This window comes from Lissotriton vulgaris, chromosome 9 (genome assembly GCF_964263255.1).
Source record: "Lissotriton vulgaris chromosome 9, aLisVul1.2, whole genome shotgun sequence".
Taxonomy (NCBI): Eukaryota; Metazoa; Chordata; class Amphibia; order Caudata; family Salamandridae; genus Lissotriton; species Lissotriton vulgaris.
The window spans coordinates 1,054,616,089-1,054,640,561 of NC_141697.1; the positions used below are offsets into that span (position 1 = coordinate 1,054,616,089).

The 24,473-nt window shown below is 43.4% G+C and overlaps 1 protein-coding gene across 1 annotated transcript in view; it reads right to left on the reverse strand.

Moving 5' to 3' along the window:
* The window catches only part of NUP210 (nucleoporin 210), a 519,503-nt gene that overhangs the window by 249,420 nt on the left and 245,610 nt on the right, over nucleotides 1–24,473 (reverse strand). Inside the window, exons 13-16 of the mRNA XM_086939009.1 lie at nucleotides 19,303–19,501; nucleotides 11,010–11,155; nucleotides 9,629–9,850; nucleotides 3,133–3,306 (exon numbers count right to left, since the gene is read on the reverse strand). Of these exons, the coding sequence (XP_086795135.1) occupies nucleotides 3,133–3,306; nucleotides 9,629–9,850; nucleotides 11,010–11,155; nucleotides 19,303–19,501 (741 nt within the window). The remainder of the gene's footprint in view (nucleotides 1–3,132; nucleotides 3,307–9,628; nucleotides 9,851–11,009; nucleotides 11,156–19,302; nucleotides 19,502–24,473) is intronic.

Below are 24,473 nucleotides of genomic sequence, written 5' to 3' on the forward strand. Positions count from 1 at the left end.
TGCATCAGAGGTGGTTGGGTTCCTTGGTGGGCGGTGTGGCTGGTCCGATGCTGGTGAAGTTGCAGTTCCAGCAAGTGAAGGGTCTATGGGTGCGCTTCGGGGTTGCTCAGTAGCAGGTGTGGTCTCGGCCGGGGTTGAGTGCGTGGAGGGTGCTGGTGTCATAGTGCAATCGGGCGTGGTGGTGTCTCCGGGGTCCAGAGGTTCTGGCACTGTGCGCGGTCTAGACGCAGACGGTTTTGCCTTCGGCACGCCATAAGAAGGGGCGGTGGGAGGGACGAGCAGCTGGGAGGGGGGGGGACGAGTGAATGGGAGCGGGGGGGCCGCAGCGGCGGGGGAGAGGGGACAGAAATAGTTCACAGAAAGGCAGGGGCACAGGAAAAGCGAGAGGAAAGGGAAAACTTTTACAGCACAGTGAGACAAAATGCTAAATACAAGAACTAAATGCAGTGGACTAGCTAAGAAATACAGTGAACAGAAATACAGTGATAACCTGTGGCCTACAGGCGGGTCTTGAACGCAGGTGGCAGCGGCAGCTGGGCAATGGAGACGGGCGCAGTCAGGTGGAGCTGCACGGCGTGGGGAGCGACCTGCCTGGGGACAGGGTCGCTCAGACCCTACATAAATAATTATTGAACATGAGAAAAGCAGGTTCTGATTGAAATCAAAAGAAAGCTAAAGGACAGGTTACTCACCTTCGGGAATGTCTAATCAAGTTGAGACATAATCTAGCCGCAGATTCCTTACCTTAGAATTCCCCAGGTTTCAGACTGGATTCAGAAGATTTTTCATTGAGCAATACCCTTGCACCAGAGGATGGCGTCCGTCAGCTCCACGTGACGTTGTTGGCGTCATCTCGGCCATTGTAACAACTGTGTCACCTATATAGGCGTCACCCCGGCACACTGAGATCAGTTACTTTTCATGCCAGGAGCACAGAGTGGTGTGTTTAGAGTGCCCTGAAAAGGATCAGACCTAACCCTAGCCCTAGAAATATGCCGCAGTACAGAGACGATGGGTGGGCCAGTAAGGAATCTGTGGCTACATCATATCTCTACCAGATTAGGCATCACTGAAGGAAAATAATTAATCCATCTGATAGAGACATCTAGCCACAGATGCCGTACCTTAGAATAGATACCCAAGCAATACCTTGCCCTGTCAGATTGGACTGTCCAGGCAGAAGTGCTTGGTAAATGTGTGCAGCGATGCCCACGTTGCTGCTTGACAAATGTTGAGGACTGGAACTCCACATTGCAATGCCGTGGTAGCAGCCTTAGCTCTGGTTGGGTGAGCCCTTAAGCCTTCAGGAGGCTGCTTTTTTTCCAGTTCATAGCAAATTTTGATGCAGAGGAAACCCCATTGTGAGATAATCCTCTTCTGCACTGCACAGCCTTTATTTGATCCAACGCATCCCACGAAGAGTTGATCCCCCACCCCACAACTCTTTTATGTGGTAAAGGTAGAGCAACTCTGGTGTAAATGATGCGGTGCCAGGCACCTGACCGCAAGCAGCTTTAGGCACTAACCCTCCCTCAAAGCTTTTGGAGCTGTGGCGAGGTAGTTGGAACACAACTTTGAGTCGTGTTCGTGCTCCAGGCACCAAAAGACAAATCAGGTTTGGATCAGTCACTGACATGGTGCAGCACGGTTCAAATCCTGAGGTCTTCTTGAACATGTTGGAGTTGGAAAAACCAACACACCCAATTTTTTTTAGCAAAACGTCAAAACACATACTGTCCAAAAGTGGCAGATGGTTACTCTCTCTTCATGGATATGCACTGGCTGGTGCGGAAAGAAAGCAACTACCTTCAGCGCACCATGGCAGCACCTATATAGGTGGCCAATAAGTCACAACGGCGTAGACGACGCAGCCATCCCAAGGAGCAAACAGACGCCACCTGCCGGTGCACAAGGGTAATGCTCAATGAAAAAACTTCCAGATCCAATCTGACGCCTGAGAAATTCTAAGGTAAAGAATCTGTGTCTAGATGTCTCTATCATATGAGAGTGTACACCTGCATGAAGTAAGCCGCTGATGTGTGCAACCTTTTGGTGTATGGTACAGGGCAGGGAACCTCATGGAAAAAATCTGCTACAAAAGAGCCACAGAAGTTATTGAATGCCACCAACTCCCACAAAAGATTGTAATGCTAGTGATCTCACAGGGTGCTCGTAGATTGATGCTTTTCAGCTACAACCAATGATCGTTCATCCTAGGAAAATGCTTGCACTATGACCTTTATGTTCAATTTTAACCCCCTAAAAATGTATTGATAAGCGTAGTGATTATATTGGCTAGTATTTTACGAGACTCACACGTTCACACCTTGATGAACTTTTTGCAAAAATTGTTATCATTTTCAAAGCACAGTTTTAAAGTAATTAGGATTTGAAAAAGATGCTGGTATGTTTAATAAGAAATGTTCTTTTATGTTATTCGTCTGTATTGTTTTATTCTACATGTATGGTTTTAATTAATTAACAAGACCTGGCTCTTCGACTGAGCCGGAGCTGCCCACCCCCTTCAGCGCCTTGAGACCCTCACGCTAGAGCTGACGAGCTCGGATCACGCACCCACGCCTTGAGAGGTATCAACCTGAGAACACTTGGCAGCCTGCACAGCTAACCCCCGAAAAACCTACACTCTGCTGACGAGGAACAACAATTCCGAAACACCGGTGTCCAGAGTTGGTGCTGCAACCTTGCTATAACACACTTTTCATCGAATTAGCACACACGCTATTAAAGACTGCATCTACCATGATGCTCCTGGGGTACACCTGCTCGTGGGTGGAGTCGGAGTGCGACCCCTTGTTTACACCCTCACGGGTGAGTAGAGCGCTCTATAAACCCCCTGATTGACAGATTACATGAACAAACACTTAAAGAGTATTGAACATGTACATTCTCCTTTATTAATTGAATCTAATTATCATGCTCTGCATCTATGACCAATTGCATGAGCAGACAAGTGCAGACTCACCGGGTAGATCATTGTGTTTTCTTCTACAACTGTACTCAGACTTTCATTATTGGAAATCTTTCTTACTGAAATCCCATTTGCAGCATGGACCTCTGTAGATGTAACATAAACGGATGCTTTTAAACACACCAAGTACATTTTCTACTTACCACCTGCTTGTTTTGCTGTAGTAATGGGCAGGAGGCATCAAACTGAGGATTTGCATAGATGGGAGTCAACGCAAGCCTTGATGGGGGAGCACAGATGAATTTCACAACTGCAGGCTCGATAGCCGGGAAAGGGTTTGTTACAGAGGGTTTGTTTCCAACTGTTAGCGCTATTACCTGTACAAAGCAAAAGCAGAAAATTAGCCAAAGCATGCTGTGCTATGTGAATCAGAACTCTTTGTGGTGCATAATTACCGAACTCCCACATGTTTACAACACAGATCACACGCGGAGGATTTAACAAACGAAAGAGCACAGTGGTAATACGGACTAAACATTATGCATGAATTAAACTAAAATGTAGAATGAAGGAGACAAATTGAATATCGTGCTTAAGTACTATAAATCAGACATTGGTTTTCAACCCTATAAAAAGCACTAAAACAGAGAAATGATCAAGTTTCTCAACGCACCTACATTTACTACACTGCAGATTTCACATGATTTAATATTTGTTGCTGACCAAAAACACAAGGAAAAGAAAGAAAATAAGCAAGCTCCAGCATGACTTTTCCAGGCATCTCAGAGCTCAGCTCTTCACCCCACTCTATGATCAAAAATACAATTTCCTGAGCTAATTTTTCTTGCACATTATTGCGACTATTTTCATGGTAAACAAGGATTTCTTGAACATATCAAGACGTGTTCTTCATTCCAAGTGCGCCCAACAACTCATAACCCCATCAGATCATGTCTACACCCTATGGCTCTACTTTCTCTTTGATTCTAGTACAAAGATAGGCTACAGCAAGCAGAAGGACACCACTATGAAGATTGCTGGTAAATGCTGAATAGAAATGAAAGCAGCATTTCCACACACCAGTGTACCGACTGCACACTTTCCAAACTAAAATAGTCAGATTCAAATAATAGTATCCAACAAAACGATAAAACCAAATGATTTAGACTGTACTTTAATGGGAAAATAATCACCTATCAAGGATTAACCTTACCTTAATATGTTTTCGTTGTAATGTTGATCAGGTAGATATTTAAAGAGTATAAATAAAAAAGGGTGCAATAAATCAACCTGTATGTTATGTGACATATAAAGTTGGTGATATTAATAGTCAGTTTAAATAAAAAAGAAATGTAAGAATTTTAGAATGTTTTGTGAAAGTTTTTTTAGGGATTCAAATGTTATAGGAGGAACCTAAATGATGAACGATCTTGTCAACTGCCAAAGAGAAACGTCTGTCAAAGCTATAGCAAAAAACGATGAACGAATTTGCGGCAATCTTGGAGGAGGTATACTGGTGTAGTCCAAGTGAAGCTTTAAATAAGGCAAAAATCATTAAAAAATTGTTCAGCCATTGTGTGAAAAAAGGTCAAATGAGGTACCAAACTTTGTAGGTATCTTGACAACTAGGCTTCCAGTTGAAATTTACCAAACCTATCAACCAAAAATTGAAAAATAAAGGCATATGATTGGAAGAAGGCATATTTTTCCTTCGTCCAATGTGTGCTCGTGGACAGAGGTAGGCTCCGTGAAAAACAGTGATGTGACTGGCTAGCTGCAAATGAAAACGAAAGGCTCATGTCTAACAAAATAATTTTTCTAAAGGGGGTGGGGGGCTAATGGCGTTGTGGTTGGTAAATTAGACTATCTCCTTACAATTAGAAAGTATGTGGGGTAAAGGAAACGATGCAAAATTACTGCCCTCAGGAAAAAGCCTCCTGTTTGTCACGGATTCTGTGAGCCAACTCTTTCTAATGGCTTTTTGGTTGAGTGTTTTAATTTATTTTTTTGGGCTTTCAATCCTGAAATTCAGACTCCTAGTGCAACTGTGTATGGCCAATGACTATGCATAGAGTGCACTGTAGAAGTGTCAGATAGGTGCAGGATTCAGTTGGTGTGGTTGTGACGGATGCAAGTCCAAGTTATAGTCTGAGCCTTGCTTCCAGTTCCCACTGTGCATGGATGAAAGCCATATACATCTAGTCTAGTGGGAAGGGTTGGTTGCAATGCTAAACCAGAAACAACTGAAATTCCCCAGTCCTACATTATAGAAGGCCAAGCACTGCCAATGACCTCACTATAAGATCACATAACAGTCAACTACAGTTAAATAGACTGTCTTTGACATTCTAGTCCTACAGATATATCTGACTATCCACGTATGGCCTAATATGTGCTAGTACGTCATTCAAATGCAGCAGTCTCTGGGTCGTGTACAAAAGTCTTCCTAATTCTTATGGGAAGGGGTCTTTCAACATACCACCTTTTTCTAGATTTACTTGGTGATATTGAGGGCATCATGTTGAAGGTTTCCTTGAATGTCAAAGTATTGGCTATTGCAGATTTTTTGTTTGAATGATATTCATCAAAATATTCTTTTTCCAGGTTCAGAAATCACATATTGGACAATCAGGGAATGTTTTACTACTTCATCACATTCAGAAAAGGACTTTTTGCAGCACATGGCGCTGATTTGTGCATATGTCTTAAGGACAATGTTATTAATATGTTATCTGGACCATGCTTCCTCTTATGTTTCTGATCTTTATTAAATAAATAGGTTTTAGCAAATGATACATCTTCGTTGTCGGCCATTTTTGGTTTGATGTGTACGGTGCTGCACTATTCATGTTAAGTAGAATTGTATTCTATGCCTACTTTAAGGGGCTTTCGTTGAACTTTCATCAGCTACTGGTTTCTTTGCTCAGGAATCTCCAACCACACTTGCATTCGTGCCCTGGATATGCCAACAGGAGCATTTTCATCTCTCCGTTTTTCTCGATTGGGTTTGCCCTTCCAACTCCAATGGAAATGAAAGGGACTACTCTACATCTGATATCAGGTTTCAAAAAGCTGATATAAGCACTGTCAAAGCCAATAGGTTTGACGTGTATATGTTGTGCGGAGGGGGTGTTCACATGCTCTACAACCAACCTAACGGCTATGCCAATGATTGTTAGCACTGAAAAAGACAGGCAGCCCCATCTTTTGAACATTAGCGGAGATGTGTTCAAAATGTGTACCATCACCAAAATGAATATTTTTAGCAATTTCAAAGGACTTCTATGTTGTTGGTCTATGTATTAGTGAAAGAACCAGGCTCAGCCCGAGTTGCGTCCATAGACAAATTTCCATCTGAGCTCGGTCTCTTATGTAAACGCATTTACTATAGCCAAGCTGGAAACCCTGAAATGGGGCTCACATTTATTATTTTTGGATTTATCATTATACTATCAAATCAGCAGTTGAAGTGTTTTAATCCCCAGAGACTGTTCAAATTTGTTTCCACTGTTTGTACATCAAAACACAACAGGTAAAAAAACAATCCATTGGGCATTAGGGGTGTCAATTACATATCACAGTAAGCCAGTAAAGACAATCCTGAATCCAGAATGCAGAAGCCAGACTAGCCCTCAATCACCCACACCAGACCCACATCACACCTTACCCAAGAAACTCCACTGGATCCAGACACACAAGAATGCACACTTTAAGCTCTCCACCCACACGTACAAAGCACTTCACAACACCATTGCAGAGCCTGTGTGTGCAGTTTCCACTGCCATTTCAACCTGCCATTACACCTCTCGCCACGCCTAAACCTTTCCTTTTTATACATATAAGACACCCCTGAGGTAGGCCCTGTAAGACCCACAGAGCAGGGTGCAAAGTATTTAAAAGGCAGGACTTGTTCGTTTTACATGTCTTGGTAGTGAAAAACTCCCAAAATCATTTTTCAGTTACATTTTATTCATGTATTGTTAATTAAAGTGTAAATGCAAGGAAGCATGTGGACACATTAGATAGTATCTGATAAAAAACTATCACGCAATAAATCGGCAACTACCTGCACTAAAGAATAATACCGCTGGAAACAATGACTATAAAAGTAAGGACAATCAATTAATAATTCAGTGCAATACAAAACCTATCAAAGTGCAGTGCAAGAAACGATACACAAAACAATCAATATCAGATCCAGTACATTCTTGCAGAAAATCAACAAGCATCAATGTTCGAGATTAATGCCTATGAAGACAATAGTTATAAGAACACAAGAAAAATCAATTAATATATATCCTACAATGCAACCTGTTAAGATGCGATTGTGAGAAGCATAAACACATGGTACATAATATCAGATCAAATTCAGTCTAGCAAAAGGTCTGCAACTATCAACACTGGAAAAGATACCTATAGAACATTAGCTACAAATAACGTCCTGTTGGAGGCATGAAAACAGATCGCAAAGACAAATGTAATAGAGCTCTATCAGGTAACAGAACTATGTCATGAGAAAAACAGAGATAACATTGTATTAAAGAGAAAATGCATGTACATAAGTACTTAGGAGGGATCCAGCAGTGAATACCCCTCCGATATAGGCCATCCAATTGACGTAATACCTAAAACTGCGGGCAAATCCTTCAGACATGACAAAGCAGCCCATAAATATGATACTAAAGAATTAAGGACCAAGTCACTGTTAGTCCTGAAGCAAAGCAACAATGCAGATTTCACACAATTAGCCCCATAGAGCTTAAAAAGGGGAAGAAGCCAGCGAAGACGTCTTGAACAAAACAGCAACAAATGTCATAGGTTGTCCTTCCCTTCAAATTAGCTGAACCAATGGGAAGCCTGAAGCATCTAGTTAGATTTTCCCAAATCGGCAATGTACCCAACCTGAATTTTATGTATAACTCGTTTGAACTCAGGGTAGATCAGATTCAAATATAACATACTGAGAGGGACATGGTCCCTACTGAAGTAATTGCCTAGTAAGAACACCAGCGCCCTGAACTGCTTCACCAGATCGGAATCATGATAGAGACCTTAAATCAAATCCGCAGTGTCCTACCTTATTCTATTTGGGTCTGACCATAGAAACCCCAACTGCAGCTCATTCAAGATTTTCTTTACATGGATGACCAAGCGTTCCTACCAGTACCAACTTCCAATGCTGCATCTACCAAGGATATTTGCTATACTGTCGCTGTTGGATTTCTCATGAGTCTGACCTAATGCAACACTGGTCTAAAGACTGCTATCTCTGTAATTGTGATGAAACTAAGCTCAGCATAAGGTGCTAACAAAGGGGTGTCCTGCCCCAAATCTGCAGAACTCTCAAAAAGTTGTTCTCTGTCACTTGTAATGAGACGAAGCTCACATACCACCAGAGCTCACCTCCATAGAGAGCTGCTTCCTTTTGTTTATGGGTCTGTAGTATAATACTAATACTTCTAGCCTCTGCCTTATGTCTGAAATTCAGGATCACTTTGGCCATGTGTCTCAAGACCGTAGTTGCTTTCTGAATGACTCTTCCATTGCAATTTCATGGCAAACATAGTCCCCTAGTAGTTATACTGGTGGACAGGCTCGATAGGGACACCTTCTATCATGATTTCTAGCTTAGAATTCGGGAAAGATCTCAATACCATACTCTTGATTTTGACTCCATTAATAGTCAGTGATTTCTTTCCACTATTTCTTTCACTGTTGTAAGGCGTATCTCAACCTTAGAGTAACATTGGGATTACCTTATTACATTTTAGAAGTGTAATTTCCAATAGGAAAGAGATAAGCCCCCCAAGTCTGGTGTCTCTGGACTTACAATTTAAAATCACAACATATGGTGATGTCATATTTTAAATTGCAATTCTAAAAATGGCACTTTTAGAAAGCTGGCATTTCTTACTTTAGTTATTTGGTGCTGGCTTCCTGTCTCTGTTCAAACTAAGTTGGGTGAGAGCTAGGATTTGTGTGTTCCTCTCAAGACAGCCACACACAAAGGGAGCTTAGGTGTGACTTGATGGGCATGGGAGGTAGGAGCTGGGCACAGCCTAGTACTTACACCTCAAAAGGCTGTGTCCTATCCACACACAAGGGGTTGCATACCCTGCATATATCAAGCAAATACTAAGGTAACAGAGAGGCGCCACTGCTTTTGTGTGCACATTTGATACCAAATCATGTAACCATTGGGAGTGATCTAAAAAAACTGAAGATGAGATGGTAGTAAGCTGTGTGTCTGTGAAGAACAGTGCACCCAGATAATAAGGGCCTATTAGGTATGCTGCTCATGTTTGACAAACAATTGCTGCTCCATTTCCACAAACAATATGCCAGTTAGACAAATAAAAACAGTTCCATCTATTTAATTATATTGGAAAAACTCTTCAAGTAGTAGACTACTCCATGGTTCATCATCGGCGAGTGCTCAACAAGTTGTTAGGTAGAGATCCTACAAATCAATACTTAGGGAAATAGCTTTAATAAGAAAATCAGACTAAGCAGAATATAATCCTCCAAATCGAGTTTTGAAAAATACCCAAAATACACAAGAATCCTCTTTCGTAACCCTTTCACAGCATATATCCATGCTCTCCTTGGATGAAAGTGCTACAACACCTGAAAGTGATTCTGCCAAACATTCCTCCAATAAAACATTGCACCAACTGAAAAACCTTTTTCTGTACTTACTTGTTCTCCTAGTGCTCTGCAGGTAACTCTAATCCAATGTTGCAAATGATTTCGAGATGCAGCAGGAGTGAAGATGTTGATGCCAACGCTGGCTGCATCCTCTGCAGAGATATTCCTGAAAAACTTTGAAGGTTCAAGGACCCATGGCAATGGCCCCCCTTCAAACAGCATATCCTTGGATGATCCTAGTGTTACTAAAGCAACCGAAGCAGGATCAACAGTCTACAAGACAATGAAAATTGCTATCAACATAAACGAATTGGATGTGGCAAATCAATTGGGATACATTGTACATGGGCAATCATGGAGCTATTGTCCACTGATTCTGTGCTTATACAAAATTTCCAATGGGATCATAGACAACGAGAGCAATGTTCAAGGTGCAAGTCACTTGACTCCCCTATGGTGTACCGTTTCCCTTGATAGTTTCTCATCTGAAATTTCAAATATTCATTCTCAACTTACATTGCAAGCCCTCCACACCTGCACTACCCCAATTTACCCTTCTGGGTAAGCACTGAATATGGTCAAAGGTGCTGTGAGGCACTATTAAGTCACATAAATAAGTACCAGAAGGTAGGTGGAGGGGCTCCTGGCAGTAGCATATCACTCTCTTCCAAGGTTAAAGGTCAATTTGGTTGTACACAAGTATGATATCACAGCAACTGATAGGAGCCGTCAGATTCTTGTAGTCTATGACTGCATAGTCTGGAAGCTGCGCATGATAAGCATCACTCATTAAATATGCATTCAACATTAAGCAACAGCCATTGGTTTGTCCCCATTCTAGTTTCAAAACTCTGAATACTGAACCGTCCCTCACAACAAAAATGTCACTAATTTTGAACTAACAAGATAAATCTGAGGAAAAGAACTGTGTGTGTAATACATGTGTGCCCCAATTATTAGCTCCCATTGTGGAGCAAACACCCACTTAAATCCCTATTGGAATACTAAAAATTAAGAAATGATAAATGCAGGCAAAGGTTCATTTTTACAGAACAGGAAATCAATGTTATTGAGAATTGAAATATCTAAAAAATTGGGCACGATTGTCCACCGCCTTCATACATAAAAAAAATAGTTTGAAACATTATCTCAATTCCATTATTAAAATTAGCAAAAAGTAAACCTAATGCAAGTGCTAATGCTTTCCCCATGGGTTTTTCTTGGGACACTCTTCTCCAGATACAAAATAATGCTCGAGTGTGTAAAATGTGCACTGTGCTCAAACTAAAACTACGATCTAGAAGTGATCCACCATATTTGCCACTCACTTGAGAACTTCAAATTTCAATCTGTCCACTGTAACACCATTTAAAACATCTTTACTACACAAATACATATTAGAATCCACAGCTAAAATGTCTTCAAGGCTTACCTTTAATGGCAGATATGCAGCAATTGTTAATTTGGCATTCAGGCGAATATGACCATGTGTGTAGCTAACAAGGACCGTGGTATAGCCATGCGCCTCTGCCTGCACAGTGACACCACTGCAGAAATCAGGCCCCGGCTTTAGTCTCCCTGTTGAAACAATAAAGTAATTTTTTTAGAAGACGAAATAGTATGTATCTCTTCCACAAGTTGTTAGCCTTAAAGATATTGACTGGCACCTTGATAAATGGTGTGTTGCATCTATTAAAATGTACAATAATGTGCTTCTATCTATCCCACAAGTAAAATTGTTAGCTGCTACATTTCAAACAGAATGATAAATGACACACAGAAAGACCCGTTTGCCCAGTGAATGCCTGAAAAGCAAATGAAAAATGTCTATCAAGAAATCTGCATTGAACATTTGATTTACAGTTCTCCAATAATTTACCAAAAGGAAAACGATAAAACCGCTGCACCAGAGAAACCATAAAAAAGGTTATTTGGAATTACACCCGCATGGAAGATCTAAAAGTGTCATATGCGCTCCCTGGCAGCCCTACAGGAAAATGAGGGCATGAACAGAACCAACATTTGCAAAGCCAGCAAGTCTGGACATGGCTGAATACTTTATTTTTGTGCCTTTTACTACAACAACAAAACAAGCATTGACAAATGCAGTAGGTCTGGAGTTTGCTGCCAGAATTTTGGCCTGGTCAATGATTGTTTTCCTTTATCATGGGTTTGTAAATCTTTATTGCTGACAAAGCTGCCAGGTCCTCGTCAATCAAATTAAGAAATAAAAAATAGGCTAAACCAAATACTTTTTAGTCTCAAAAGCACACATTGCTATGGTGTATGGATGTGCTCCTTGTGAAAGGGCAGACTGCTGTGACTCACAGGGAAGTTTCCTGACCCGTTGGCCCCTGTTGTATAAGATAGTAGACAGAATAAATATGTGAATGGCCCTTTAAAAAGCTTTGTTCCTTGGTACAGTTTTTATATCCCTTTTGGGGATTGCATTGCATATTGTTACATTTTAATATTTCAATCTCTCTTCATTGCCATTTGTTTTTGTAATGATGTTTTACTTTGTATATCCTACTTAATAAAGCTTTCTAAACTCAGCATGTGAATGGCAGGACCCTGACCCTCCTGCCCCCATGACTGATAAAGCCCAAATCCACCAAATAGTAGATTTACCTATAACAATTTATTCAGAATTATGTCAGAGATGGTGTGTTTTGCTACAACTAAGTGGGAGGAGGACATGGAAGAGGAGATTCCTATTGATACATAGAAATTCTGCTGTTCCCATATGGACCTGGTGGCCTCCAGTAGCCGTATGCATATTATCTATTATAAATTTGCTCAGAGAGCCTATCACACTTCCCTGCCATTATGAAAGTGGAGATTCCAGGAAGACGCATATTGCATGAGATATGGAGGGCCTGAGGCAGGCTCTTTGCATTCGGCCTTGGCATGCAATGCGGTCCTTTTATACTGACACAGGGTGATAGCCACACTGACTCAAATAACTGACTGCAGCACAGAGTCAGACCCCAAATTCCACTCTTGCGATGAGTGAGAGACTTGCAGGCATCATAAAAAGTTCATCAAACATCTAAAAGAGAGGTGGCGTGCTTCTTGGATAGGAGGATGTAACCAAATTCGAGCACTGGCTGAACTCTTTGCTATATTGTAATGAGCAGCTGTAAGTATATGCGGAACTGCTACCACTGCTTTCCAGACCCAAACATATATGGAGACCTTTAAGACACTACCTCACCACAATTGAGGCCCAACCCTCTCCATCATAACTCCCTGTCCGTACAGCTGGCCTGGTGGACCACACTGGTTGCAAATACTCTGGTAGATGCTATCAATTCTGTCATCACTTGGTCTAGGTCCAAGGAACTCCACCAGACCACATAATAACTGCCCCTTTCCTGCCCCCCACGGTGGAAGCATGTGAGGAGTAGATGTGGAACTGGGAGAGAGGAGAGGGATGTATCAAAGGGGGAATATATTTTAAAGCAAGGACGAAGAGGGCAATTGCCCAAGGTGGGGACCTTGTAAGGGGCCCCCTGGGGAAGTGAACTTTGTTTATTTGATCTTGGACTATTCTATTTCTCTATCTAAACTGATCTCCTTCTCTGCCTAATGTTATAAACTTTGTACACTGCGTAATCTTAAGGAATTTTGGGGTCCAGGACAAGATATATTTCTCTGTTTTTGTGTGTGGCCCTGTGTAGGAAAGTGCCCTTCCGGCATGGTTGCCCCCTAACTTTTTGCCAGATACCTAATGCAATTTGACTTAGTGTGCCCTGGGTCCCTGCCAATCAAGTTCCTAGGGCATGTGCTCTTTCCCTAACCTGTTCCATTGTTTACACATAACTCTGGCCTAACTGTAAGCCCCTTGTAAGGGCTACCTATGGTGCCAAAGGCATGGTAGCCAGGGTAAGACCTCTGAGGGCTGCAGCATGTATTATGCCACCCTCAGAGACCTCTCGCCACAAACACGCACCACTGCCATTGCAACCTGCGTGTTGTGGTGCAGCTAAAAGTGAAGAGTTGACAAGGCACACATCACTGTGTGCCATGCCTGTCCAGGACTGCATGAGGCCTAAGTAGGTCACCCTTAAGGCAGGGTGCCCAACACCTCATGTGAGGACCTATCTGCATGAGCAGACAGGTCCCTATAATATATTAAGGCCATCCTTAGATATTATAAGTGCCCAGTAAAGCCATCCTGAGTATATGGTCTAGAAACTGGCCATTACAAGTTTCCTAGCACCATAATGGCTTTCTTGAATTCTTAACTAAACCTTTGAAATTCACCAGTTATAGTTATCTCAAGTAGCTATAACTCATATTGTATAGTAACTATAACGTACTTTGGCTGTGGGCAAGATGTGGTTGGCAGTTTTTGAACAAAATATATAAAATGTCTTTTTTGTTGCAAAAACCCCCTGAATTTCAAGTAAAATTATATTTAGGTGAATATGTCAGGGACGACATTAATGTTTTGAACAAACTTTATTGACTATTTCCAGAGAGAAATCCTACTCACTGACACTTCAGATTTCAAGTCCTAATAATTCCCATTGAATTACCTCCTCTTAAATCTTGAATCTATTGGTGGTGTACATTCTGCTCATGAAAATTCGTTTTCTGGAGAGCTATTTTCCAACATAATGATGAGTTTGGGTTTGTATTGTTCTGTTGTGGAGTTATGTGATTGAAGGTCAGACCTATTTGGTGCAAATCTAAACGATATAGAATGTTAAGATTCTAAAAAAAGGTACAAGTTGCCAAACACAGACATAACAGCTTCACCACTAGACGTGTTTATTTATTTTTTTATTTGCTTATATAGCGCAGAACTCGACCCCCGAAGGGGTATCTCCGCGCTTGTTCTTCAGCTAGGGTGCCCAAGAAACATGCATAGAAGAGGCTGTAATGTTATTTTAAGATGTCGAGAACAAATGAGTTTTAAGAGATTTCCTGAAAGTCTGGAAATTTGTAATTTTCCTCAAAGTGATGAGGAGCGTATTCCAGAGTTTGGGGCCCTTGTAGGACAGTGCTTGTCTAATCTTCCTAACATGAGGGACATGAAGCAGCAGTTGATTGCTAGAACACAAAGGACGGCCAGGACTATAGGGATTTAATTTTTCAGCCAAATATTTTGGGCCCAAGCCAGAAAGGCTCTTATGTATTGTACAGCAAATTTTAAATTTGGTGCGCTGCCGAACGGGCAACCAATGGAGTTTGTCAAGAAGGGGGCGCAAAGGGGATCTGGCAGGAGCATTAAGAACCAGTCTTGCCGCGGTGTTCTGGGCCACCTGTAATCTGCTAAGCTGTTCCTCATTGGCAGATATAAAGAGGCCATTACAGTAGTCCAGCCTACCAACCACAAGGGTCTGGACCAGAGTCTTTCTGTAGTTATCGGGCAAGAATGGAAACACACGCCTCAAGAGTCCGATGGCTCGGAAACAGGACCTGGTTACCTGGTTTGCATGCTCTTTTAGCAACAGTGCCTGATCTAATCGCACCCCAAGGTTCTTTACTGACTATTTGGGTGATGGCACCGGCCCCAAATCCAGTGGCCACCATTCGGGTGACCACAAAAGAGGGGCCTCCCCAAACAGCATGACCTCCGTTTTGCCCATGTTGCATTGAAGACAATTGGAGGCCATCCAATCAGACACCGCTCTCATACCATCGGCAAAAGACTTTTTGATTGCAGGTGTGAGGGTCTGAAAAGGGAATAGAAGCTGGGTGTCGTCGGCATACGACACCGGGGTGAACCTGTGCGCTCTCACAATGTCAGCTAGGGGGGCCACATACACATTAAAAAGTGTGGGGCTTAGACATGAGCCTTGTGGCTATTCATGACAATACAGACCTCCCTCTCAAGAGCCATGATAAAGGGGTGACGCATTAACTCAATGTCTGGAGCTGGTCAGGCACACAGGAGTTAACCAATGACTGTAAACAAGGAAAAGCCAAATGCATTAAGGCTGAAGATCAAATATGCCACAAAACTCCTGGCTCGCCACACTCTGCAACCATGCTTACAAGGCATTAACTTGGAAAGCAAGACAAGCGGCAGATGAGCATCCTGTACTGGGGACAACACAAGTGTCTGAGCCAGGGAGGCAACACAACATTTCCTAACTACAGGGAGATCATGGAATAATGTATATCTAAAAACAAAATGCCTTCTAAACAGCTCATAGAAAGAGCTCAGATGCGCAGTTCTCCCTGGGGACCAGAGCCAGTCCATGACCCGGGCAGCCGCAAGGAGCAGGGCAGGCACATATAGCTCCCCCTGCTCTGAGGCTGGCTGCAGCCCAACCCTTTCTCCCCGTCCACCTGGCTCCAGTGCTCTGCTGCAGCCCCATGACTGATTGGGAGGGGGAGGGAGAGGGAGTGCAGACAGTGCGATGGAGGAGCTGGGAAATACACTTAATTGAAAAAGAAACCAGCGCAGCACTCGTGAAATGGGCGCAGCACTGAATAAAGAGATACTATGTATACAGCTGTGGAGTGGGGGGGGGGAAGAGTGTTAAAAAGATCGGGCGCTGCTCGTGGCCCCCATTGTAAAAGTGAAAGCGCTGCAAAAAAAAAAAAAAAACAGCCCCCATTACTAAAGCTGGCGTCTCACCAGTGCTAGTTAGATAAACACAGGAAAGAAGGAAAGAGTTCTTGAAGAGCTAATGAAAGCTAAACAATACGGACATGGTAAAAGATCCAGTCCTGATCGGAGGTTACAAATGCAGACAAGGTGTTACTAAGGAGGGACTAACAAGCCTTTTAACCAATCAGAAGACAGTATTTAGAAAGGACAGCAACAGGAGCCAATCGAAAAGATGGGCGGAGAGTGGGCAGAGCTTCAACACCATACCCGAATAACAAATGCCTCGCAGCAGCACATGCACGGTCAAGGCTCGACCTAAAAACTTGGAGCCAAGTCTGTGCTTCATACCACCTATAACAAGCATTGAAAATGCAATACGTCTCGCCTTTGATTATTTAAAGCCATTTGCTTTGCTAATGGTATTGTATAGCAAAGCAAATGGCTTTAACTTAATGAAAGGCGAGACCTATTGCATTTTTAATGCTTGTTCCTCTAGCTGCGCTGGGAGTCAGTGCGACGCAGATTTTCACCTACAAAGCTTTTAACAATTGCCCGGTATTTCATTTATTTATTAACTATCCCCAGTTCAACACAACACACACAGGGGGGCGCAGTGTTTTTCAGAGGTGTGTTTGGGGGGAGGCAGAGGTGGGCGTGATGGGGAAATATCCAACCGAATTGTACCTGGACAGTGAACTATAAAATTCAGTGCCATTACATTTGTAAGTATTTTGTCGAGGGGCCGTACTAAGAAGGACATGCTGGAATAGCACGTGTATAACAGTGTGTTAACATTGTGCTAACAAAGTGTGCAGTTCTTTACAATGTCCGGGCAAAATATCACAATGTGGTTACTTGCCGTGGAATAATAAATGTGTGTGTGAGCTGTTTGAAAGCACTGACAGCGTTTGTGGCATTTGATAAAACATTTCAGGTGGTAAAACAGTGCCAACTCATTTGCATTTACATTTTTCTGTAAAGAGTTCCTTGTATTTGGAGGGACCTTGTCCTGGGCAGTAGCGCCTTACCAACGTCCATCGTCTATTGATCGGCCTGAACGGCAGCAGCCTCCGCCCGGGGAGCTGGGGACCCGCTCCCTGCCAGGGAGGTCAAATCAGGTCTGGGCTCAGGCCAGCTCGCCCTCTCGTTCCGAGACACTGCGCTGAGGTCGGCATTACTTCACTCTGGTGTCTGCTTGCAAGAGGCACTACCGCGGCCGGACGGACGGATTAACAAGGGCAGCCTGTGCGAGTCTAAGGGCGAGCTAGCATTGAGGGTCACCTGCGAGGCAGCGATCACCGCTGACGGGCTAACACTACTGTGACTTGGTGTTCCGAGTACCACAAGGAAACAGAATGCCTCAAATTACAAAGCCGGCCTCATGCACTGCCCAGAAGTTATTTGTAACACAATATTATGTGTTAAAATAGGATGTAATATAACGTGATGTACATGTGCATAAGTACATATGTATTTGCACAAGTTTAACGCCTACATAAGTGCTTTGTATTTTGCGCTTCGTGTCCTCAACATTCTGTTTCTTTCTATATTCATGTTTGCGTATGCATAGGAGTGACAATATCGGCATTCTCCTTGTGTTATTACTTGTAATAATTTCACTATTCTTAGGTTGTATTAAAATCCTCACTGAGGTACTTCCATCTACATCAGTTGCCCATGGAACAAGCGCTCCCTATCGGTTTTCACTCAGCCCCGTGTTTACGGGGCTGAGTGAAAACAGATGGTACCCATAAAGATAAGAAAATGCTTTGACACAGCAGCAAAGCAGACGAGACAGTCCGGACGAAAAGGCGACAGGGCGTCACCCAAAAACCTTCATTTCCAATGGCAGGCCACCGTTTAGCATAAACGGTGACGCCAGCCAATGGAAATGAGGAGTGGGGCTTAAAGCCCTTTTCTGAAATCCCTCTCACAAAATTTCTCATTAGTCTGACCACATAAGATACTCAGGGCAAGATGGGGAGGAGTGTTGCCCAGTATACGACTGACAGATGCAGAGTTGGTCCTGCTGCCTTACCCAAGTTGGGAAAATTGCTACACAAGCCTACAGCACTAATGCAAGAGCAGAAAGTCTCACAGCTATAAGGCTCCTCAATACTAGCAGAGGGAACTCCAAAGGGAAAAGAATCCAGAATGTCCAAGGAACTCCAATATGGCATATTGACACTGGTTAGAGTTGAACTGGACTTCCCTGTAGGGGAGTGTAGTGTGTCTTGTGTCCCCATTCCCTGTACCTTTGAGCAGAAGGAATGCTGAGAGTGAATTACTTAATAGAATGTTGGTGTGTAGTAGTGAGTGCAAGCTAGAAGAAAGGGTAAGTTGGATGGAAGGATGCAGCACTGACAGGACCTGTTGCTTTCTCAATCACTGTGTAAGTATTCCTGTGCTGCTAATGAGGATTACAGAGGGGGTGAAAGAGGTGTATGGAGGCCACTGTGGTTTTAGAGTCATCTCTCTTCATCTACAACTAGCGCCGTGATATCCCACTGGGATGAATGTTGTGCTTTATAAATAAATAAATAAATTCCCAGAGCAGAAAATGTAAAGCCATTTTCCCTGCCTCCAAAGACTCTTGACAAGGTTGGTGGTGTGTTTTAGATGATGTCCTGATCAACAGGCTGGAGCTGTCTGTTAACTTTACTAAGACCTATGTTTTAGTTGTGGGACCCTGGGGCTTCGGACGAAAACGTTTTAAAGCTGGTCACCATACGCTCACTAAGGTCCTGGCTTATCCATACCTGGGAGTGTTATTTGATTATCAATTACATTGGAGAGCCCTCTTAGAGGGTAAGCTGAGTGAGATGAACAAATCTATAACCCTTACACCCTTTGTGCAGTGATACGTTTTTTACATGATGCTTACAATTCTAGGCTCTCTAGAATTGATTGAAATCTGTGTGGTCTGCACTCACGAGGGTCTTTTTAGCATGATTGTGTGTAGAGTTTATGACCCTCTGAGTTTTTTCCCAATTTGCTTTATTTTTAAATCTGTTGATGTTTTTGTAGAATGACATGTTTATATACTATGTTTTGTATCCCTCTTTTTATTGCACGATTGTACGACTATCTTTTATGGACGCTTTTGAATCCGAATAAAGAATGAATTATTAGTAAATCAAAGATTCCTCCTCACCTGGTAATTGTTGAAAAACACCTGGATTTTCTACTTCAACAGCCAAATCAAAATGTGAGCAGTCACTCAATGTAACCATTACACTTTCTTTCCCATTCATCAGGCCATTAATCCGCAGAGGCAACTCTAATTTCTGGCCCACACGAGCTTCTACCTGACATGGAATGAACTCCATGCCACTGGGTTCAATGACATACACCTTGAAAACAAAAGAGACAATTCAGTACAATAATATGTTGATCAATGTAACGATGTATATATCAAACATAGTAAAACAAAAGGAAACTTCATTCCAACTATTTTGTGATCCTCAAATGGCTGCTCTTTTCATTTTACTGCAAACCGGTAATAAATTCAGTGCAATCTTTATATTGATGAATATATAATTTGTTCTTGGCAGAGATCATTCTTCTGTTTTTAGAGCATATATATTTTTGTACACCGCTGGCTTGCACAAATACCATTTTAAAACAGTGTTAAAGTGGACTGAAACCATATTTGCCCCAGCAATACCACTGATTCCTTAAAGAGTTTAATGCCAGCAATGTGATTGTCCTAGTCGCTTTCCCAAATAACAGATAGAAAAAAATTGGCAAGTATGCTGCTTTCATCTGAAAAACGCTGCTTCATGTCCATCACGTCTAATATGCACTGCATTGTACGATATTCCACAAGGTGCCAGAATTATCGAAATGCAAATCAAAGCAGTGGCTAGAAGTCAATTTTCACTTGAAGAAACTGTCTTATCATACCATTACTTCAACATAATCACAGAATTCCTTTTGTGATGTCAGTTATTCGACTGTGATATTTTTACGGTTGGCTTGACAGCACACCTGATTATAATATTTCACTGGGTAGATGAGGTGTAATCGCACTTTAATGTACAGACCCTTTGGTGTATCATCCAGACTCCTATAAAGTGCTTGCACTGCAATATATCAGAGACTAGCAGACAACCCAAAAGTACAAAGAATCATTACACATTAAATGATTTAACTGATAGATGCATTGTGTAATAAAACATGTTTTTTGTTTATTTACTGCTGCAGAACTTCTGAATGTTTCACTCACAGCTCAAAATGCAAGCCAGACCGAATGGCTTTGCAAAGTTTGTTGAATCTCCTGTGATGCATCTCTATTGACCAATATCGTTTCCACAGAGATGCACCTGGAAAAAGGCAATAGAGGCAATGCACTTATCTTAAAGTTCACCTTGCCCTTCAAATTTAAGGGTGAAGTGATCATCAATTGGAGCTTTATGAGATATTCTAACCGGTAATGTATAGTATGCAGGGAGTGTAGAGACCTCCCTGCAGTTTTCTGAGTTCTCATTAGTTCTCTGGAAGGCTTGCGTCCTATGAAATGTAACAAGCTCCTTTTGCAACGATTCACGAACATTAAACACAGGAAATGCTTATTGATTTGTATAGGTTTGTCACATAGGGTGGAGGAACCTTTAATTGCTTTAGAGAGGAATGGGCCGGTGTCTTCAAAAAGTAGTATAGCGTTACTTGTTCAATGACATTACCTTAAGGGCCACAGAATCTGCATAGTCACCACTTTAAGACTAATGTATTGAAGCAGAAAATATGACGTGCCACCAGAGTACAGTCAGGCCCGCGTGTAAGCTCAAGTAAATAACTTATTAGGCCTTTAAGGGCACAAGTGCATGATACCAGGAATCCACATAGCAAAACTTTAGAGGAGCATGATCAGCATCGTGTAGGATGCAAAAGAAGAAAATAAGAACATGAATTGCATGATGTTGACTTGGCCCTTTTTGAAGGGTCATCCCTGAACTTTTTGCCTTCCTAGCCTTTTTTCTGACATGGTGTTGGTGGTTCTAGAACTCTGGTCACTTTAGCACTGCTGTCCAGTGTAAAGTGAGTGTGCTCTCTGTGGTGAACATGGTAAGATTGGTCTACACCGGTTTGGCATTTTTAATTTACCTGTCAATCCCTTGTAAAGTGGTATCTCAGATAACTGGGGCCGGTGAATTAAATGCTACTGGAGGGCTTGGAGCGCTGATTGAACCATCCGCCAAAGTAACCTTTCAAACCGGTCTCAGGCCTTTGCCATTGCAGGGCCTGTGTGCGCAGTCTTACTGCTGCTGTGATGTGGCACCTAAAGTGTGTGCCATGTCTGTGACCCTCCTTTTAGTGCATGTCAGTCACCCCTAAGGTAGGCCCTAACTAGCCCTATGGGCAGGGTGCATTGTAGGTAGTAGATAGGACATGGATCTTATGTGTGTGACATGTCCTGGTAGTGACAAACAGCCATTTCAGTTTCTCACTGCTGTGAGGCTGCCCTCCCATAGGAATGCATTGGGGATTCCCAGAGAAGTTTTTCAGTGGTAATTCCTGATATGGGAGGAGCAGCGTGGTAAAGTCTGGTATGTTTGGAATGGTAATAATAAATGCTGCGCAATGGTGTTCGCAGATTTATTATCACTATTTTAGAAATTCCACTTTTAAAAGTTTGCATTTCTGTGTGCTATGTGTATGCCTGCCTGATGTGTATTGCATGTCTGGATTTGGAGTAGAAGGGGCTGGTGAGGTGTGTGGCTCCAGGTAGTACAGGGTGAGTCAGCGCTATGCTGAACAGGAGTTCTGCATTCGGAGTAGTGGGAGGAGTATTCTCCTGACCCTAAATAGGTCGGTGCCTGCCTGGGTGAATGCTGGCTCCGCCCCCTTGTGGTGTGTCTGATGACAGAGCCCCAACCGGAAAAAAAGGGTGGGAGCCCTGTAAACAAAGTGCTCCACGCCCCAGAACCAGTTGAGGTTGGATTCCCCCAAGCCCTGTGCCAGGGCAGACAAAGAAAATGCTGTATAAATATTGGAGCGGTGACCCCATGTAAAGGTGTGTTTCCTTGGGCTGCTTGAGGACTTGCTGCTGTTGGGCCCCAGGAGGAACCACCATGAGGGACTGCCTTCCTGCTGGAGGGTCCTGTGTGCTGGCCTGCCTGGGCCCAGCTGTGTCCCTCTGGACTCTGGTGTTCAATAGCCTTGTGAGTTCTGCATTTTGGCCCCTGCTGCGCTACTCCAGGACGAGAGGAGCATTTATACTGTGCAGCGCTGAGCTGCAGGAGCATCCAGAGGGAATCCCAGTGTGAGGATTCCCCCACACGCCATCCGAGTGAAGCAGGAGCCTACCCCGTGTTTATGCAACTTTGGGCAGGAGGCTACACCGCACTCTGGATGTCACTGCAAGCGGGAGCCTACCCACTGTTTTATGCCTCTTTCAGCAGGAGCCCACCCCGCATTTATGCTTATTTAGAGCAGGAGCCCACCCCGCATTGCCGCTGCTGATGGGAGGGGGAGCCCACCCTGCAAGAGTCTTTAAACTAGAGGCGAGAGCCTACCCCGCACTCTAGTGAGGAGAGTGAGCCGCGGCCGAGACGAGCGGCGACCCAGAAGCCAGGCAGGCAGTCTGGTTGTGGACGTCTGGTTGTGGACGGGGCCACCTGCGAGGTCTGTTGACCAATCTGGGTGAAGAAGCCAGGCGGGAGCCTACCCCGCACTGGCGAGCAGCCAAGAAGAGCCTTGTGAGTGGGGTTGAAGGGGAGAAGGCCCAAGAGGAGGGGCCAGACCGGAGCCTCGAGGGCTCCCACTGCTGAGCTTCCCCAATGTTGGAAAAGACTGGAGGAGGCACGGCGCAGCGACAAAGAGCCCCAGTGAGTGGGGCTAACAGTGAGCAGTGTCGATGCTCCCAGGGGAACCGGGGCCTGGTCTAATTTCTCTCTGGGCAATTCTGGCTCCATAGGTCCCGGAGGGGGACCTGAAAGGTACGGTGGGTGCCCATGTGATCTTCTTCGTGCCGCAATGTGGTGCCTGATAATGGCGCCAGACGAGTCGCAGTAAAGGGGGCTCCCAGGCACAGTGGTGCCAGGTCTAATTACTACAGCTGCACCGCGAGAGAGAGCGGGCAGCTGCAACGTGGGGCATTTTTCATTTCTGATTGAGTGAGATGCACTCCTCTGCCCCAGCGTATTGCGCACTTTGCTTTTTCTGCATTGGCAGCCAGAGGGCCACTTGGAAAACCCTAGGATTGCAAGCCCTGACATTTTGGACAAAGGGCATTTGAGCCCCACAGAAGGCTAGTTGGCCTGAGGTCAGTTTTATGGTGTTGATAGGGTGCAAGGCCCTAAGTTGATGTATGCACCTGGGGAGTGTCACTACGGGGCCCTTCTAATTGTGAGTTATTGCATACTGTGTTTATGCTTATGATGCCTATTGCATAATGTGAGTTTTATGCCTCCTGTGATGCAGACATAATGGGTTCATGTTGCTAGATATAATGCTGAAGTCATTATTGTACCAGTAGTAACTGGTTGTGTTTTATTTCAACTACTTGTGCTTGTGATGGTTCTGACTGTGGCTCGATTGGCCCTGTCAAGTATATAATCCCCTGTGAATATTGCCTAGTGCCAGTTGGTATAGTATATATGTGGGATTATGATTCTAATGTGTTTTGGATAATATGAAGGCTAATTCTTATATAACCTTGTGTGGAGTTTCATTTGTGGTGTGCCTAGTGTGTTGCTGCTGTGCGTGTGTGTTGCGCAAACGCTTTACACATTGCCTCCGGGCTAAGCCTGACTGCTAGTGCCAAGCTACCAAGAGGGTAAGCAGGGGTTATCTTCAGCGTGTAACTCCTTTGCCCTGACTAGAGTCGTGGTTTCTGCCTGGATTTGGCACATGCCCTGGCCAACCAGAAATCCCATTTCTAACAAATGACAAAAGGAGAACCGCTGTCTCTAACCACATCTACTGTAGATGACCAAATGTAAGTGCAGCATTCTGCAGAACAGTCTGGGGATTTGTGTCAAGGTGTGGAAAATTACCTGAGGTTTGAAACCTCATGGCCTGCTATAAGATAATTTTACTCAGACACACTAAAGATGGTCATGCTGTCTTGATTCTCTGCTCCATGCCCATCACATGAATATTCATGTAATAAAAAAGCCATCTCCTTTTCTTGTCATCCAAGCTTGTGTGTAGGCGACTGTACTCACATTGAACATGGAATGTCATTACTTTCGTTCGCATCAGAATGGTTGTTACACATTTAATGTGCCATGGAACGATTTCCTACTAGAAGAACTTTAAAAGTCATCAGGCAAATTTACACGAAATCCAAAATAAACTTTCTTAAATTAAATGTATGCC